We start from the raw sequence: 19,747 nt of genomic DNA, 5'->3' as shown, positions 1-19,747 counted from the left end.
ATGGATTCTGTTCGACTTCCAAGGTACAACTACAGTATACTATTTTGTGCATCAGGATAATAATTCCTCAGTACTAATATTAAATGAGTTTCTAATTAAATACTCTGACAACATAAAGAACCGTGTTGTTAGAACTTAATGAGCCGTTGCAATTAATTCATCTTGTGCCCTTAAAACTTACTGCGAAGTTTCCCAAAAAAGACATTGCAATCTCTGTCCCAAAATAGATGCCTGTGAGGATTGATTGTCTGCTTCGGAAAGTGGCCGTCATCACAATTTGTCTCAAGTATCGGTTTCTTTTAATTTTGGTGAATGGATTCTGTAAATGATGCACAACAGCTACAGTGCAGTTGATCAACTTTTTAATTTTGTGTGTTGTGAAACGGCACTCGGTGCTTGTCGTGTCTTTTCCTTGTTTTGTTTTTGCTGTACAGCTGGAATCTTTCCAAGTTCAACATTGGGGATGGGCAGAAGTCTGAGGAGAGGGGAGGGATTTGCGGGCAGGGGAGCTGGATGATGATCCGGTGGAAGGGGGCAGTGATATGTGGGGTTTTGTGGAACCCGTGAGGCAGGTGCCAAGGAGAGCCAAGGGGAAGAGACTGGGCACCCAGAGACAAGGGGAAAGGAGGTGGGAGGAGAGATTCAGGGAGTCTCACAGAGGCAGAAGGGGCTGTGCCAGTCCCAGGGAAAGTCTTGCCTTTGGTCCTCCCTTCCACTGTCTCAACGCATAAGGAGGGTCATAAAGTGACGGGAGCAACTAGAGCGGAGTTGTAGGGCGCCAGCCCCCATTGCATCAGACAAGGGGTTTAAAGTTAGTTGAAAGGGCTGTGGTCCTAGAGCTGCTCCATCTGTCCGAGTTGGAGTGCAGGGCAGTAGAATTAGATTGCCTAGGCAGCTAGTTAGCAGGGGTGGTGTGTGTTACCATTGCACCTTAGGAGATGATGCAACCGAGTTCTTTGCCAATAAAGAAATTAACTTCCAAAAGCATGTCTTCGTTGGGCTGGGTTTGCTCTGGACATTCTTGATCTCCTATCTAAACTTTCAGTGTTGGATCCTGGGAAATGGGAACATTTTTCTCCTTGTTGACGGATAGAAAGGAGAAAGGAGTGGCTGGCCAGCAGATGGCAGACAGACGAGCAGAGAATAACAGACAGCAACTTCACCCAGTCCTCCTCTCACACTTCAGCCCCACAGGGGGCCCATGTGTTCTCCCCCTTCTATTCTGTTGGGTAGAAGACTACTGCCAAGAATGACTTCCATTGAAAATAATCTCAGCTTTGCATTGTGTGTGAACTGGGAATCCTGGCTTACAACTGAATGATGAACCTGTTGTTTCTGGGTTTGCACATAATGCCAAGCTAAGATTCCCATCACCCTTGAACCTCGGCCATGCTGACTATGGGGTGATGGGAGGGAGGAATCCTGCAACAATTGGAGGGTACCACATTGGCTACATATCTAACCGAGACTTGCTTGGCAGTTGTGTAGATGTGTTCTCTGGGTTTTTAAAATTTATTTAAAAAGTATCTCAGAATTGGTTCATCAAGCTGTTACAGATGATTGTAACAACATTTTTTTACTGTCCATGCACCTTTGTCCTAAGGCAGTCTCGTCCTCTTCTCAAACCCTATCAAGATGTTTCCCTCTCTGCTTTTGGGGCATCTGTTTGCAGGCACTGACAACGGGGAGCATCCCGGGTTTCATCGATGTCATCATGAATCTCAATTCTCCAGCATTGCTGGAAGACAACTTGATACAGCAGGCCAAAGCAGCTGGGAAAAGGATAATCTTCTATGGTGATGATACTTGGGTTCGACTATTTCCAAAGCAGTTTGTAGAATATGATGGAACAACATCTTTTTTTGTCTCGGACTATACAGAGGTATGAAAATGCTCCAGTACAGTGATGTAAAAAATTGCATTGTTAGGTTAGTGTGCAAATAATTACTGTGTGAAAATTTGATTTATTTTTTGCCTATATGTTAAAGATCCAGCTCATAGTAAAAAGGCTGGATTGATCTGTGAAAATTCTAAAGCATGTTTTAGTTGCCACATTTCTAAAATGGGTATGTTTTTCATGTCTGTGTTGTTGTTTTTTGGTGGGGTTTTTTTGCAATTGGGGGCAGTCAAATAATTGACAGGCTCTGCCTCCCCATTGTGACGAACTACTAAAAGCTCCATATGTAGTTGTCACAAAATTGCAGGCCAGCATTCCTTTCTTTAGCTCAGGAATGGAGAGCTTGTAGCCCTCCAGAAGATGCCAGACTCCAACTCCCATTATTGCTGAGCATTGACTGTGCTGACTGCAGCTGATGGGGGTTGGAGTCTAACATCATCTTGAGGACCACTGATTCCTCAGCCCTGCCCTAGCCTGCACAAACCCTTGAAAGCTTTGGAATTGCCATTTGCAGCAAGTACAACTGGTCCAAAAGGACGCGGGTGACACTGTGGTCTAAACCGCTGAGCCTCTTGGGCTTGCCGATCAAAAGGTCAGCGGTTTGAATCCCCGCGACGGGGTGAGCTCCCGTTGCTCGGTCCCAGCTCCTGCCAACCTAGCAGTTTGAAAGCATGCCAGTGCAAGTAGATAAATAGGTACCGCTCTGGCGGGAAGGTAAATGAAGCGGCTTAGTCATGCTGGCCACATGACCCGGAAAAACTGTCTGCGGACAAACGCTGGCTCCCTTGGCCTCTAAAGCGAGATGAGCACCGCAACCCCAGAGTCGTCTGTGACTGGACTTAACTGTCAGGGGTCCTTTACTTCTACCCTTTTTTTTTACAACTGGTCCATTTGGAACGGTTCTCTAGAACTTCAGGCAGGGCTCTTTCCGGTCCCTTTTTATTTTGTATTTACTATGTTTTATATGCTGCCTTTTCTACCAAAGAACTCAATATTATTTATTTATTTTAAAACAATGGATACATGAGATACAAGAAAGCTAGGGAGAAGAGGAAAATAACTTACTTGAATATTGCCCTTTTCATACGGTTATGTTAATGACCAGACAGAGAAATCTCTGCAAGGTTCTAGGAGAGAAGAAACAAATTCAGTTAGGTCTACATGGTTACTTAATTCTTATTAACTGGCCATCTGCCTAAAGATCCTTCTATACCAGTGTTTCCCAAACTTGGGTTTCCAGATTTTTTTTTGGACTACGATTCCCATCATCCCTGATTATTGGTCTTGCTAGCTAGGGATGATGGGAGTTGTAGTCCAAAAACATCAGGAGACCCCAGTTTGGGAAACACTGTTCTATAGTGTTTCTTGGACTCCAAGACTCCAGAGGAGAGGGGCATCATGTTTGAACGCTCCCCAGTTGAAAACAACTCATTGTATGTAGAAAATGAGCGTGTCTGTGAGAGACATTCAGCCTTGCCTTCTCCCTTTAGCTTGCAATTTCCGCTCTTGTGTAGGAAATAATAGGAATCATTGCAGTGTGATAGAGTCCAGGAACAGCTTTCCCCCTTGGATTCTGCCGACTGTATAAATTGCAAGCTTGAAAAATTAAAATGGTGGAGGAGTTCCAACCTGCCTTTGTTTTTCCTTTCCCTCTTAAGGTTGATGATAATGTTACCAGACACTTGGATAATGTGATGAAAAGAGAAGACTGGGACCTGCTCATCCTTCACTACTTGGGGCTGGACCATATTGGTCATCTGAGTGGACCACACAGTCCTTTAATAGGGCCAAAGCTTTCTGAAATGGATAACATCATCAAGAAGATTCATACTTCTCTCCTCTCCAAGGTGACATGCATATATAGTGATATAAATTTAATCACGAGAGTAGGAGCAGCATAATGAAGCCTTAGGTTTCTATCCAATGTCATTTATACACTTATCAGCCTGTCCTAATGCATGCTTACTTGCAAGAAAGTCCCACAAAATGTAGCGAGGCTTTTTCTCAGGCAAATGTACATAGGTTTACAGCCTTCGTGGTGCTGTTGCCTTTGATGTTTGGGGCAAGTTAACCTGACACCCTTGAAAATCTTGGCCAGTGTGTTAAGGACACGAGTAATCACCACAATTAAAAATGTCATCAATGCATGTGGCACAATTTCAGGCGTTCTGCAAAGGCTATTTTCAGGGGTTCATGGCTATTGCAGGCATTATGCAAAGGCAAATGCATGTTTGCCACCCACCTGACAACTCAACACGAAGCTGCGTCCGATGGCAGCTCTCTCGGCAAGGGCACCTGCATGTAATACACACGACTGCGGTACTCAGATTGCACATTTTTTCAGTGAAATGTGTTGAGTGACCTTAAAGCTCCATAAGGAAAAAGGACCAACTGCCATCTTTTCCCACGGTGTGTGTAAAAAGGAAAAAAGAAGTTTGGTGCTTAGTTACTTGAAAAAGTGATGCCGGGGCTCAAATCTGAGAATGCCACTTCATCTGGAAATTATTCCATCCTCCCTCAATCCCCAATGTGTTGGGGGACTCTCTCTACTTCCGAAGCCATTAAGGAAATGCCCTCTGAAACTGCTCTAGTGTTTGAGGGGGAAATAGGTGCCTGTTTGGAGGTGGGGGGAGCCTTGGCACTCGTAAAGTCCTGTCTGTGCTGTGTGGCACAAACTACATGTGCCATGGTGCTTCTCTCTGCCTTTTTCTTTTGGATGACCAGTACAGTCATACCTTGGTTGACGGAACGCCTTGCGACTTGGAACCTTTCGGCTCCCAAACGCCGCAAGCCCGGAAGTGTTTCGGTTTGCGAACGTTCTTTGGAACCCGAACGTCTGACAAGGCTTCCGTAGCTTCCGATTGGTTGCAGGACCTTCCTGCAGCCAATTGGAAGCCGTGCCGTGGTTTCCGAACATTTTGGAAGTCGAATGGACTTCTGGGGCGGATTCCATTTGACTTCCGAGGTACCACTGTAGTGGCCAGCTTGTAGTGGCCCTCTGTTTGTGAAATGCTCTCCCCAGGGACGTTCGCTTGGCACCTTCATTATATATTTTTGGGCACCAGGCAAAAATGTTCCTCTTCAACTGGCCGCTAAGCCCTCGGCAATTTCCTTCCTTTGCAGGAGGAGGGAGAGGTGGCTTCACCCCACCTGCTTGTTGTGTGTGGCGACCATGGGATGTCCGAAACAGGGAGCCACGGGGGATCCTCGGAGGGCGAAGTGCGGACGCCCCTGCTTTTCGTCAGCTCTGCTTTCGACAGGGCCGGGGGTAAGGGCTGGATTCCTCTTGCCAGTGCTGTTATTTCAGTAAAGAGATCCAGCTGCTTTTATTAAAAAGTGCCGCAGAGGAGTAGCTACTCCCTTGTGAAATGCTTGTGAAATGACGCAGCTTTACCGGTAGAAAGGTGTGCTTAATGTGTCCTGGTAGACAGTCTTATTTCAGAAAAAGAGTTAAAAATGTCTAAGGTCTGTGGTAGCCCTAGCATTAATAACGTCAGGACAGCTGCACAAATTGTTATAGCTAGGAAGTGGAAGGGGGAAAGGTGACTATAAAATGGAAGAATGGTACAAAGAGCTGTGGGATATAGCTATTAATGATAAATTAACATGTGCCATTAAGGTAAGACGAGGAATATGCAGGAGAAATGATTTTGAGGAGATATGGAAGGTATTTGTGGGATTGGTACTGTTAAAATGGAAAGGGGTCAAACCATCACAAAGAGGTGTTGAAATTTTGGGAGGTTGGATAGGTACAATGGAATGGCCTCAGTGCTGGGGTGCACATTTTTTTTCTTATTTATTTATGGACATTACTTTGTCAAAATAATAAAAAAATGTCAGGAATCACCCTTCCCCACTGTGGGTTTTCCCTCTTCTTTTTTTTCTGGACTACCACTCAGCCTTAGGTATCACAATGGAACTTCTGGGTGTGGTGATTAAAATATTTGCAGGGCACCAGGTTAGAGGAGGGTGTCATATTATTATATGTTGTTGTTGTTGTTGTTAGCTATGAACGGCTCCAGTGCTTTACTCCGTTAGGAAGGTAATAATGGGGGGAATCTTGATCTGTTTTGGTTAGAACGTGGCGCTGATAATGCCAAGGTTGCAGGTTCAACCCCCTTATGGGCCGGCTTCATATTCCTGCATTGCAGGGGGTTGGACGAGAAGATCCTCAGGGTCCCTTCCAACTCTACAATTCTGTGATCAGAAGGAACATGATTGTGTAGCAAATACCTCTTTGCATTTATCATATTTTTGGGAAGACAAGCCCAGGAAGTTTTAGCTGGCGTCTTTCTCCTCTCAGGTCTCCTGAAACCTCCAGAGCTTGTTCAGCAGACTGACTTAGCCGTCACGCTGGCCATTGGCCTTGGCTTGCCCATCTCAAGGAACAGCGTCGGGCAGCTTTTGTTGCCTGTTGTGCAGCAGAAGACGGTGAGAGAACAGCTGCGGTACTTGCATTTAAATGGATTCCAGCTTAGCAGACTCCTCCAGGAGAACATGGCTACCTATGAAAAAGGCAAGTAAGTTAATGTCTGCGCCTTTTATGATAGCCGCCGAAACATTCTTAACCCACAGGAAACCCACTTTGAAGAAATAACAGTATTCTGATTGTCAGGGGACTGAAATAGATTTTTGTAGCATGACAGGAGAGAGACAGGATCAAAAGCAACTCTTTTGGTTCCCTCCTCCTAAGGCAGAACCTGCTGATGGTCAGTTTCTGCTCTAGTGCGGACATCAGGCTGAGGCATTTCGTAATTTTCACATTTAAATCCTGCTGCGGAGGGAAATGGCAGCTCTTCTCCCTTCTTTATTTTAATTTAATTTAATTTAAACTGTATAAAACAAATGAATTGTTAGCTTTAACTGTGGTTTAAAGTGGACACGTGCTCATAAATACTTGGGTTTCTTTGCAAACTGTGTTTCGGATTCTGTTTTTAAAAGTGAGTTTGCAACTCAGTGGTTGCGAGGGAACCATCGCAGACCTTTATGACTCGATGCAAGTAAGAAGAATCCTTTCCTCAGATCCCTCAAATAACTTTCCGGTCTGCGTTAATGTCTCTTATGACTAGATCCTGGATTCCAGCAGTTTAAGATGGTGGAAAAATCCCACGGAAGTTGGCTCAAGCTCTATTTGGAAGGGAATACCTCGGAAGTCCTCAGAAACCTTGGCAAAAAAGTTCTCAGGCAGTATTTAGAGGCCATCAGGGTCCTGAGCTCTTCATTAAGCAAGCAAGTGGCACAATACGACACATATTCAATGATAGTGGGGACCGTCATTATTCTGGAGGTACGGTTGAGTATACTGAAGCCGTCAAAATTTTCAGTTCAGTCAATAAGTCACTACACTATCTCTTTTTAAAGTACTTAGAAAGTACTTTGTTCAAATTTAGGTGGCAACATATCGGCCAGGAGAAGAGGATCTTTCTTCAGAAGTTGCTGACATGGCCTTGCACCTTACATGTGTTGTCTCTGGGTTTTATATAGGCAGTATAAAAAGACTGTTTTTCTGACAGTAGCGAAAGCTTCTCTATCTAGATCCATGCTGCCTATGTTTTCATCAAAAACCTTGTACATACAAGATGCCCATGCTGGATTGCAGACTTTCTCTGCAGTTTCCAGTTTGTATGCTACGTGGCATTGGGAAGGGGCTGCTATTTGAGAGACCCAAGCCTGAAACTCTTATGAGCGTGGGAAAATATTTTGTGTGGGTTTCCCCCCCTGTCGGATCCTGGCCTGCGGCTCAAGCGCTATAGCGATGAGTAAAAGAGCAAGTCTTGCCTTTGCTCCCAAAATGCTCACGAGCAGTAGATGCAGAGAAACGCTGTCTTGCTTGGCATGCTGGGTAGTTTGAGATGTCAGCCAGTCTGGTCTGTCCCTTGTGCCACTCATAATGTGAAATAATGCAGGACCCTAACTAAATATCACAAAGAGCCAAGGGGCACGAGAGTGTTGGGCTAAGAGCTTGGAGACCAGAGTTCAAATCCCCACTCAGCCATGGCCACTGGGTGACCTTGAGCCAGTCAACATCTCTCAGCCTAGCCCAGCTCACAGGGTTGTTGAACATAGCTGTCAACCCTCCCGTTTTTGGCAGGAAACCCCCGGATTTAAATCCGTTTCCCGCCACGACCCCAGATTGTTAAATACCCAGTAAATTTACCGGATTTCCAAGGAAGCAGCTCCTCCCCCTCCCTGCTGGCCAGGGAGGCTCCACTCTGCCCCCCCCCTGCGAGCGAGCAGCCAGCTGCTGCCCGGTAAAACGCCTTGCTCGGCAGCTGGCTGCTCGCTCACTTGCCGAGTGCTGCTGAAAATCGCCTCTGCGCATGCCTGAAAGCGATTTTCTTTCGGTGCCCAGACATGGGCAGAGCCGGCACCGAAAGTCGCTTCTGCGCATGTCCAGACACGCGCAGAAACGACTTCCGGTGCCGCACCGCTGGGTGAGTCTGCTGATCCCTTATTTTTCAATGCGGAAGTTGACAGCTATGTTGTTGAAAGGGCAAAATGGAGGTGTGCAGTGGGGAGGACCAGGTACACCCCCTTGAGGCCATTGGAGGAAAGGCAGGATGGAAACATAATGGTAAAAACAACAACCAATAAACTGCTCCTTCCACTGGTTTTGAGTTCTAGATTCTCATGGGATGTTCTTGCTTGTTTTATCCTTCTAGGTGCTGGTGCTGCTTCTATTGAGTACCGCAAAAGCTCTAAGCAGCAGGGCGGAACTGGAAGTGCCCCTCTCCCTATTGTGTTCTCTGCTGTTCTACCTGACATGCCTGATGCTCTGTACGGTTCATGTCGTCGTGTGCACTTCGGCAGAGAGCTCGTGCTATTTCTGCAGCATCTCATGGCTAACAGCCACTGGAGTGATTGTGCTGATTTCCGGGCTTCTCTGCGTCGTTCTCTCTGCCCTGGAAAATGTGTTTGTGAACCCCAAACTAATGACAAAGGTAATAGATACAGGGATGTAATTTAAGCTGCCAGGGAATGTGGATCTGTAATTGTCTTCTGCCTTGTTGCTTTGGAAAACCAGTACACCTTTCACATGGTACCTTAAACCTAGTGTTTCCCAAACACGGGTCTCCAGCTGTTTTCGGACTACAGTTCTCATCACCCCTGACCACTGGTCTTGCAAGCGAGGGGTGATGGGAGTTGTAGTCCAAAAACAGCTGGAGACCCAAGGTTGGGGAACACTGCTTTAAACCTTTGCAAGGAAAAGCATACATCATGCACCAGCATGCTGCACATTTATATTCAGCACCACCACTTCTGCCTGCCGGTAGCCCCTGATAGGCAGACAAGCCCACAGTGTCCTCCTTAAGGAGGCTGACCTGGCACCTACGTCACAATCTTTTCCATGCTAAGCAAAAGCGTTGCTTTTTGTCCCAGGAATTTTAGCTTGTAGAAAGCATGCTAACAATTGCATTGGTGTTGTTACTGTATTCGTACTGCTATACAGTTAGTTGCATACTGCCCTGGAATTCTAAATAGGATGGTCTCTCCCCCCAGACTGGAATTGGACATTAAGTGACTCCCAATTCTTTGCTTTTCCATTGCCTGTTTAATTTTTTTTTTAACCCACCTACTTCTCAACATGCAAGGGTGGTGAGGTCTTGCAGTCCAAGGCTGTTACACATGATTTTAGCATGGCAAATTGCAGACATCGATTTGCCACAGTGGTGATATTGCTGTCTTAAAGGTAAGCTGCTGTCAGTTATAATGACTAAATTACCAGTGCCTAAGAGCAGAGTTCAGGGAGATTAGTGGTGGTGGAGCTGCTGGCTCGGCTCTTCTGCAGAGCTTCAACGGGCATCTTTTAGTCTTTGAAAATCGCTGCATGAAAGCTGCTTCTCCCAGTAATCCATGTTATCCGATTTTTCTACTGGAGCGGTAATGAAAACCCTAGTTTTGAAGTCGCGTCTACAGATTTCAGTAAAACTGCTTTTTAACAAGCAGCTTCTTGCAAAAGAGTTGTGGGAATAGTTTTGTATAAAAGTGGCATGAAATTGTGATGGGAAAAACTAGCGCAGAAAAAGGGGGAGAGGGCGAAGGAAATTAAGCCCCTCCCTTTTACTTGAAAAGAGGAAGAGAGAGATAAATTAAACAGGCCGATAACATTGCAAGAAGTGTATAACGTAATAGAGAAGCTTAGACCCGGGAAATCCCCAGGAACAGACGGCCTTACTAACCAGCATTATAAAATATTCAAAGAACAATTAGGAGGTATTTATGTGAAATTGATAAATGAGATATTAGAAAAAGAAATATTCCCCCAAAGCTGGCAAGAGGCCTACATAACGCTCATCCCCAAAGGCGATAAACAAAACGACCAAGTAGAAAACTTTAGACCCATATCCCTTTTGAACGTAGACTACAAAATTTTCGCAGGGGTCCTGGCAAATAGGATTAAAGATATATTAAATAGAATAATCGGTAAGAATCAACAAGGATTTCTGCCCCAAAGGAAAATGAATAATAATGTGAGGATATTATTGGACCTGATAGAATATTTAGATTGGAATCCTGGGCAGAGTAGCTTTTATTTTCCTGGATGCTGAGAAAGCCTTCGACAACGTTAATTGGAAATATATGATGAAGGCTTTAGAAAATATCGAAGTCGAAGGGAACTTTCTAAAAGGTATCCGGGCGATATATGGGAAGCAAAAAGGCAAATTGATAATAAACGGGGAAGTAATAGAAGACATTGAAATAACAAGGGGCACGCGACAAGGATGCCCACTTTCACCCCTTTTATTCATATTATCAATTGAGTTTATGTTAAAAGGAATTGAAGAGGATGGAGGAATTAAAGGGGTGAAAGTAGGAAAAATTAATTGCAAATCTATGGCCTTTGCCGATGATGTTATCATCGTGCTAGAGGATCCCACAGAAAATATCAAGAATCTAGAAGAGAACTTACGGAAATATGGAGAAATATCTGGCTTTAAGATAAATGCAAGGAAAACAAAGATAATTACAAAAAATATGAGGAAAAAAGAAGAGGAAGAATTAGGAAAGAAAGTGGGATGGGAAATTGTGAAAAAAGTAAAATACCTGGGAATAGAAATAACAGCCAATAATTTGAATTTATTTGAGAATAATTATAGAAAGAAATGGAGAGAAATCAAACAAGATTTAGAGAGGTGGAGTAATTTAAAACTAACCCTCTCCGCGAGGATAGCAGCGATTAAAATGTCAGTATTACCTAGGGTGATTTTTTTATTCCAAATGATTCCAATTATAGAGAAAAGAGAGATATTCGATAACTGGAGGAAGGATCTGAGTAGATTCATATGGGGAGGAAAAAAGGCAAGAATTCAATTTAGATTGCTAACCGACATCAAAGAAAGAGGAGGCTGGGGAGTACCAGATTTTAAGCTGTACCATGCTGCGGCTGGTATATGCTGGATTAAAGAATGGATGAGATTAGAAAATAAAGAATTATTAAATGTAGAAGGATTTAGAAATAATCAAGGGTGGCATGCTTATTTGATGGAAGAGAAAGAAGGAGGTCATAGAGAGTTTAGAGATCATGTCATTAAAAAGCCACTATTGAAGATATGGAGGGAAAATAGAGACATCCTAGACTTCAAAATTCCGTGGTGGGTTTCCCCCACAGAGATGACAACATTATTTAGTAAAAATACAGAAAGAAAGTGGGCAACCTACCAGGAATTATTAATAAAAGAGAATGGATAATTAAAATTAAAAACATATCAGCAAATGAAGGAGCACTGCACAAGCTGGCTACATTATTGTCAAATACAGAGCCTATTCCAAAAACATAGAAAAATTGGGTTTAAAGAGGGGAAATCTAAATTGCAAGAAATTTTGATAGAAAATAATGAAAAACCATTGGCAAAATTATACAACTATTTGCTAGAATGGGAGGTGAAAGATGAAATAGTTAAAACAACCATGATTAAATGGGCTCAAGACATTGGGAGACCCATTTATAGCAACCAATGGGAGAAACTATGGAAAGAGGGATGGAGATTCACGGCCTGTGCAGGAATAAAAGAAAATATGTTAAAATTAATGTATAGATGGCATCTTACTCCAGAGAAAATTGCGAAAATCTATAAAACAAGCTCGAACAAATGCTGGAAGTGCCATGAAAAAATAGGAAACTATTATCATTGTTGGTGGCAGTGCAAGAAAATTAGGGAATTCTGGAATATGGTATATGAAAAGTTTAAAAAGATACTTGAACCCCCTTCTTTGACCAGCTTATCTACGTGGGCAGAAATGTGCAAGCTATGGGGAACCTTAGCTTGGAATTGGTGAGGATGATAGAATTGGTGAGGACTGAAATCAGTACATACAGCTGTGAGTTTATGAGCAAACCTTTTAAAGCTACTTTGGTTCCAGTGTGTCGCTGTATGAGAGATTGAAAAGAAAGCATTAAAGATTAGCCTTTCGGCTAACAGCGAGTGGTAACTTCCCTTGACTTGTAGGTTAACCTTGTGCATTCCTTCAGAATCTTAACATTGAGGTTTTGATAATATGGAAATTGAGTAGGAAAAAGGGCACACAAGCATCTAAACGTACATTGACTTGGTTGATTTGGCTCTGACTGACCATTGTAATCCATGTGCTGGTAACCTCAAGACTGGATTACTGCAATGCGCTCCATGTGGAGCTGCCCTGGGGGCCTAGCTTGGAAGCTCCAGTTGGTGGCGAATCTGTTGGCCAGATTGCTGATGGGGGGGGGGGCACATGGCCAACGACATGTGACACCACAGTTAAAACATCTGCACTCCAGAGTCATGTTCAAGGTCCTAGTATTCATTTACAAAGCTCTGAACAACTTAGGTCCGGGGTAGGAACTGTCTGAAACCGTACCTTCCAGCTCAGCTGCCTAGTTCATCTGTAGGAGTGTTGTTCGTCATCTCCTGAGTTGGCAAGGTTTATCTGACAGCAAAAGGAAACTGAGTCTTTAGTTTCATTGGCCCTGCCTGCCCTGTGCAATGCTCTGCCAATAGAAATTCAGCAGGCTTCTTCCGTGTTGATATTTATACATCTGTTGAAAACTTTTTCTATACTGCTTCTGCATAGAAAACTATACTGCTTATGCAGGCAATTAATAAAATATCCTATCTGTAATAGTTGGGTGATTTAAAATTTGTATATAGTTTGTATTGTGAATATGTACGTTAGTTGTAAACTGCTTTGATTTTGAGCCCCGCATTGCAGGGGGTTGGACTTGATGACCATCACGGTCCCTTCCAACTCTACAATTCTATGATTTTTATATACTGTATATAAATAAAACAAACTGACTCGCCACAAGTGGGAAGCATTTACCCCCTCCCAAGCTGAGGGATTCAAGGTGGTGGTCTCCAGTAAAAATAATTATGCTTCATGTTTAATTATGAGCTTCAAGTTTTAAAAAGGAGGGCTCCAAAGAGGTTAAGTGGTATGCCCAAGGAGCAGCCTTCACCAACCTGGTGCCCTCAGATGTTTTGAACTACAACCCTCACCAGTCGCAGCCAGCAAAGCCATGCTAACTTGGGTTTGATGGCGAGTTATGGTCCGAAACATCTGCTTGATGAAGGCTGCTATAGACAAAGTCTGAGCATAGCTGGCAAATATTCTTTGATATACCTGTAGTTAAAGAGTTATTATTCCTGATACCTTCTGGCAGTCAAAACTGATTACATTGAATGCATAGACTAGAGCAGTAATGAATAAGCAAGTCAGTCTTTCTATTTCCCACTAGCTGGCCCTGCATGCGTTGCTGTGCGTTAGTCTGTCAAATGGAGGGTAATAGCCCCCCTTCAGATCCCCCTGAGTCTCAGAGTCCCCCTGTTTTACAGGATCTCGTGGCGGAAGCGGGGTTTGTGGGTGTGGGCTAGACTCCATGGGGAGGGAGGAGGAGGTGGAGGAGGAGCTGTGGGAATAACGCCACTTGAGGGCGCTGTTTTAGTTTGTGGAAAAGCAGGTTTTTACCTGCGCAGGTATGAGATGTGAGCAATCCGAGGTTGTGCAAACACTCGGGTAGTGGCATGGACCGTTGTGTCCAAATTCCAGGACAATCGGTCAAGCGGTTTCGGAGAAAAGTGGAGCCCACAGTTTCACCTTTTTTACATTTTTATATATATAGATGTATACATCAAAATCCTTTCAAGCACTACCTAGGCAGTGAAATCTGAGAAGCTTAACATTCAGCATTGAAGTCTATGACTTTGGTCAACTGAACGGCTGGATATTTTTTATAGACTTCTCTCTGCATGTCTTACTAGTGTTCAGATGCTATCCCTTTATTTTATTTGACTGCGCTTTTCCAGAGTCGTTTCGTTTTTTGCAGAGCTAAGCCAGTGTTTCTCAAACTTGGGACTACAACTCCCATCATCCCTAGCTAGTCAGGAAGGATAGGAGTTGTAGTCCAACAACCACTGGGGACCCAACTTTGAGAAACACTGAGCTAAGTGAACTTCAGTTTGCTAAAAAATGGTGCACTCAAGGATTTCTGAAGAGCTATTCTTAAATTGGGTTACTCTGCAGCAATTAACATATAAAATAGCCATTTCCGAGGTAGCCTTGCCTGGCGGCTTCTTAGGAAATAAACCCATAGCTTTAGTATGAGCAACGTAATAACCAGCGGATCAATATTATCTTTGCTGCAGCTGTAAAGCTAAATGAACAACTGTAGATAGTTGGTTTTTTTCCCTTTGCATTGCAACACGCTGGAAAATGGGTAGATTTAAAGAGACAAGGGAAACGGCTCCCTACTTACCGCCTTTAGAATTTTCTGATTGCGAAAAGATTTTCTATTTTTAGCTCCACATCGAGGCACTTCATACTCAGTCGTGTGGCTGGAGACAATGTGGACTTTACATGTTAATGCCAGTTATTCAGTGAGAATCCCCGCACACTCCTTGAAAGAGAACACTCAGCCGTTTCAATGGCACAATTAACTGAATGTTGACAGCAACTCTGAATTACACTGAAATTAACCTTGTTTCGGGCTAGGAATATAGGAGAATTACATAAAACGTAACAAAAATACCGTTGTCGTTGAAGAAGCAAATGTGTGCAATTTTATATGCCGGCGGGCTCTAATGATACGTTGGATTCTTCCCAAATTATCTCGCCAACATATTTTTCTCCCTCCCCTCTTCACAGAATCCAGCTGCCGCTACTTCCAGCTGGTCTGAATTTGACGTGCTCATCCTGGCAGGCACCATTGGCCATGTGTCAAGTCTGGGCGCTAGCAGCTTCATTGAAGAGGAGCACCAAACTTGGTACTTCCTCGTCAGTACCCTCTGCCTTGCCCTCTGCCAGGAGACCTGCAGGCACTGTTTCCTGGCTAAAGACTGCGATCTTCAGCTTCCCTCTTCATCCAAAGCAGACCCTGAAAATGTCAAAGGAGCCCACCACCACAGGGATGATGCTGGGTTCCTGCAGGATGCCCCGAAAACGGGCAAGGCTGCCAACTCTGAGAGCACAAGGGGCTCCGAGAAGTGGATGGTATTGGCCACTCCCTGGGTTGTTCTCATTTGCTGCCGTTTGCTTCGCTCGCTAAATCAGACTGGGGTTCAGTGGGCTCACAAGCCAGATTTTGGCCACTGGTTGACAAGGTGCGTATTTGAATTGCTCTGTATTTGTTTTGGGCAAGATGGATGATGAATTAAGGCTTGTACATTGCAATTCACCTGCAGGGAGGTGTAGAGTGATTGGGGAAACCCCACCAGATAGGCAGGGTATTTTTTTTTAAAAAATATTATGTAGGGAAGCATAACAAAAGGTCTTTCTTTTGGGCCACAGGCTACTGATACTTTATGGATCTTGCGGCTTTATTAGCTAGGATTCGAAATATTTGTTTATTTATTTATTTAACATCACATCAAAAAGAACATAGAATAAAATTCCAAATCTTACTAATCGAAACACATATTCATAAATATAGATAAGAAAGAAGAAAGAAAAAAGTAAAGAAGAAAAATAGTGATAAAGAAAAAGAAAAGATAGTCTTTGAAATAGTTTGTGTTTCATGCCATGCCTTGGAAGGTTTCTTCATGTTTTATGTTTTATTGGTCACCCCCAAAACAGTGGAATGTAGGTCAGCCATCTACCCTGCTTCATTCAAAGGCTCTGAAAAGGTTACAGTGAATTTTGCAGTGGAATATTCTTCCTCTGTGCACTTTCCCTCTTCCGGGATGGAAGATGGCAACCCCATTGTTTTCTGGGCTGCTGAGAATGCGGAGGGAGAAAGAACACTGGAGGAAGATGGCAATGTACCATTTGGAATATGGCTGGAGGTTCCCTTACCTCTGAAGCCACAGAGCAACAGACTTTGGCTCTGGAGCACGGTTACTTCATCCCCCCACTCTACAGACCACTTTGGAAATTGCTGACCACTCAAAATGCCTTTGTTCTACAAATCAAGGCACAGCTTCACCACCAGCGTCACAATCAGAACAAGCGCCATCTTATGAAAATCCTGGCGCCCAGGCCAGGGTGGTGCCAGCCCGCTCATGGTCAAAGCAGCTTCTATGCCAGTCTCTAGAATGAATGAGTGGATGAAGTTAAGGGCCTAGCAACAGCTAGTCCAACAACAGCCGAGGACTCCAAATTTGAGAAACGCTGGGCCAGGCTAGTCTTCCCCATGACTTTTCTTTCTATCTCCAGTTAGCCAATGGGGGGCTGAGCCTGAATACTGTAGTGCACTAAATGAGTTCACGACAGGCCAGATTTGAACTGGCGGCTTTCTGGTTCACTGCTTAATCATGATGCTGCTCTAGCTCTACTTGGTAGTTAGATTCATAGACTTGTAGAGTTCAAAGCAGCCCAAAGGATCATCTAGGCCAGTGTTTCCCAAACTTGGAACTCCAGCTGTTTTTGAACTACAATTCCCACCATCCCTGACCATGGGTCCTACTAGCTAGGGATGATGGGAGTTGTAGTCCAAAAACCTCTGGCAATCCCAGTATGGGAAACCCTGATCTAGTTCAGCCCCCTGCAATGCAGTAGTATCTATTTGATACTTTGCAAAAGACTGGAACAATCTTCCTTTGCATCTGCTTGGCTTTCTTTTTAAAAAGAAAGTTTCCTTTTCCATCTAGGAAACAGTTACCTGATCTTGGGTGGAAAAATGATGCTTTCTGAGATAACTTGCCAATCCTTAACTACAGACTTCTTTCCAACAGACACGCTTGGCCTGTGAAATAAGAGTTTTAAAGGAAGCCTAAAAGTGGGGGCTTTAAGTGCCAGCTGGCGTTGTGTAGCAGCCCACCCTAAATCTGCAGTGAAGCTGCCTTATACCGAGTCAGACCATTGGTTTATCTAGCTCAGTATTGTTTACAGAACCTCACTTTGACTCTCCAGGTTTTCGGGCAAGGTCTATCCCAGCCCTACCTAGAGACACCAAGGATTGGGACCTTCTGAATGTCAGGGAGATGTTCTGTCACTGAGCTGACGACACTTCCTTGTTATATTCATGTGCAAAAATAAGGTGGGGGGGGGGAGGGAGGAAGGTGCCAGGCATCCAGAATGAATGCCATGGCATAAATAGCTCTGTGATGCTCCATGCTAAAAATACAGTGAAAACTCTGCTCCAAGGCAATCCAAATTCTGTGATGCTGGGAAAAAAAGCTGAATTATGTCGCTTGTATAAATTAGGCAAGTTTGTGAGATTTCTCTAGTTTTGCATAACACTGTGCTTGATACTATTTTAATTTATTTATTTTTGCATTGGATATTCTGCTTGCGCTAACTGTGATGAGGGGCAAGGAGCTGGAACTCGTGACTTCTGAAATTTCACCAGGTGTTGGCACTGCACTTTGAAGAATATATTTGCAACCCTAATGGCTAGAAAGCTGCTCTCTTGCTGGAGCAGGGATAGGAGGAAAAAGCAAAGCCCTTTTACAAATGGTGCTTGGAACATTTGACTACCCCAAGCAAAATTCCAGTTTTCTCAGGGTAGTAAAATTGTCCCCAAGCAGATCCATGTGTGTGATATCTGAAGAAATGTATTAAGGGTGCAATCCTGAACCCACTTACCTGTGAGTAAACCCTATTGAATTTAGTAGGGCTTACTTCTGAGTAGACATGGTTAGGTTTGTGCTGTTAAGTCTTCCTTGGATTACCTTTTGTTGGGAAAAACCCCCAATGGGGCAATAAATCCCAATAATTTACACTGCTGGGGCAAATATATCTAGTTAAAATTAGCAATATCTGTACCTATCTGTATCTAAGGTTTAGGATAGGGAGAATTCCTCTGATGTACCGTGTTTCTCATATTATAAGACATGTCTTATATTTATTTTTTCCTCAAAAAAAAACACTATGGATAATTTCAAGGGATGTCTTATTTTTTTCCTCCTCCTCCTGCTGCGGCCGGCATTGCTGCTGCGCCTATCACTATGTCTTATTTTCGGGGTATGGCTTATATTCCTTGAATGCTTAAAAATCCTGCTATGGCTTATTTTATGGGTATGTCTTAAAATATGAGAAACAGGGTAATCAAGAGGCAAGTCCGATTTTTAATAATAAAAAAAGTCTGGAACAATGTGACAAAATGAAGTAATATGCAATTTACACAAAAGCATATATATCAGGGTTTGAGATTTGCTGTTTTTGGGGTTGAAACTAGTCAGCTCACTTTAGCCTCCTTCCCAATAAACAACTTTAATACAGGTCCAACCAACCAGCAGTTTCAAAAAATGAATTTGCAGTAGCTGAATCTGTTAAAATGGATCTAATTGAAATTATTCTTGTGTTTTTGCAGTTCTGAACATAAAGCTGAACTTTCTCTCGTGGCATCTGTATCTCTAGCTATGATTTTTATTCTTGTGCAGCGGAGATGTTCTCTGGTTTCAAAAATAGCAATGGCACTTGGACTCTTGGGAGTGTACAGTTACCGGGCAGCCATTGGAAATGTGGAATTTCCATGGCAACGAGACAGCAAAGATATTTCAAAGTAAGTTCATTAGCAGCTATGTAAATGTACTTAACACTGCGAGGTCTAAAAGGAAATGTTATACAGTACGAGCGAACGGTGTGTTGGTTTGGGCACGAGCCTTAAGAGCTCCTGCAGGTTGCTAGGGACCATTGCAAACTGGGAAGCTTCTGTAAGACTCCATTCTGCCTTGGTCGGACCACACCTGGAATACTGTGTCCGGTTCTGGGCACTGCAATTTAAGAAGGAAATTGACAAGCTGGAATGTGTGCAGAGGAGGGCGACCAAGATGATCAAGGGTCTGGAAACCAAGCCTTATGAGCAGTAGTTGAGGAACTTGGGTATGTTTAGCCTGGAAAAGAGGAGACTGAGAGGAGATAGATCCATCTTCAAATATCTCAAGGGCTGTCACATGGAAGATGGAGCTAGCTTGTTTTCTCCTGCTCTGGAGGGTAGGACTCGAACCAATGGCTTCATGTTACAAGGAAGGAGTAAACATCAGGTCTCTTCCAACTCTGCAATTCTGTGATTCTACAATGCACTGTGGTGATGAGGAGGCACCTAGACAGCTTGGAGATGCATGGCTGGCTCATTGCAGGCAACCAGCTGAGTGTTAAACGACAACACTAGGGATAGTTGGGGATCAATTTGACAGCAAGGTTCCGCAAATCTCTCCGTTTCCTAGTTGCAGCCACCTGCTCTTCCGCAAATGACTTTGGGGGCTTCTAAGCCGGAAGCATAATCCGCCGAACTTTCAAAGCGGCAGGTCCCGTGTGTGACTCTTCCTCCCTTAAAGCTGATGGCTTAAAATCACCATTACAGTGTGAAGAGCAGTTTAGAGGCATGTGATCTAAAGTACACATGTAATCTAAAGATTCTGAAGTACAACAGCTCTTTTTTTAAAATGCATCTTTAACTGGGTTGATATATTAGAATCATTTTGTACTGTTGTCATT

At 43.7% G+C, this 19,747-nt stretch overlaps 1 protein-coding gene across 3 annotated transcripts in view; it reads left to right on the top strand.

The window, feature by feature from the left end:
- PIGG (phosphatidylinositol glycan anchor biosynthesis class G) overlaps window positions 1-19,747 on the top strand; it is a 59,679-nt gene that overhangs the window by 4,312 nt on the left and 35,620 nt on the right. Inside the window, exons 3-10 of one of the 3 annotated variants that reach the window (XM_035097127.2) lie at window positions 1,673-1,882; window positions 3,556-3,744; window positions 5,021-5,165; window positions 6,201-6,413; window positions 6,967-7,184; window positions 8,560-8,838; window positions 15,017-15,471; window positions 18,621-18,812. In XM_035097127.2, the coding sequence (XP_034953018.2) occupies window positions 1,673-1,882; window positions 3,556-3,744; window positions 5,021-5,165; window positions 6,201-6,413; window positions 6,967-7,184; window positions 8,560-8,838; window positions 15,017-15,471; window positions 18,621-18,812 (1,901 nt within the window). Of the gene's footprint in view, window positions 1-1,672; window positions 1,883-3,555; window positions 3,745-5,020; window positions 5,166-6,200; window positions 6,418-6,966; window positions 7,185-8,559; window positions 8,839-15,016; window positions 15,472-18,620; window positions 18,813-19,747 lie in introns of those variants that run through there. The other 2 variants (XM_060268675.1, XM_035097128.2) reach the window with 2 other exon arrangements.

This window comes from Zootoca vivipara, chromosome 16 (assembly GCF_963506605.1).
Source record: "Zootoca vivipara chromosome 16, rZooViv1.1, whole genome shotgun sequence".
Taxonomy (NCBI): domain Eukaryota; kingdom Metazoa; phylum Chordata; class Lepidosauria; order Squamata; family Lacertidae; genus Zootoca; species Zootoca vivipara.
The sequence above is the reverse complement of the archived record's forward strand: the minus strand, read 5'-3'. Positions and strand labels throughout refer to the sequence as shown.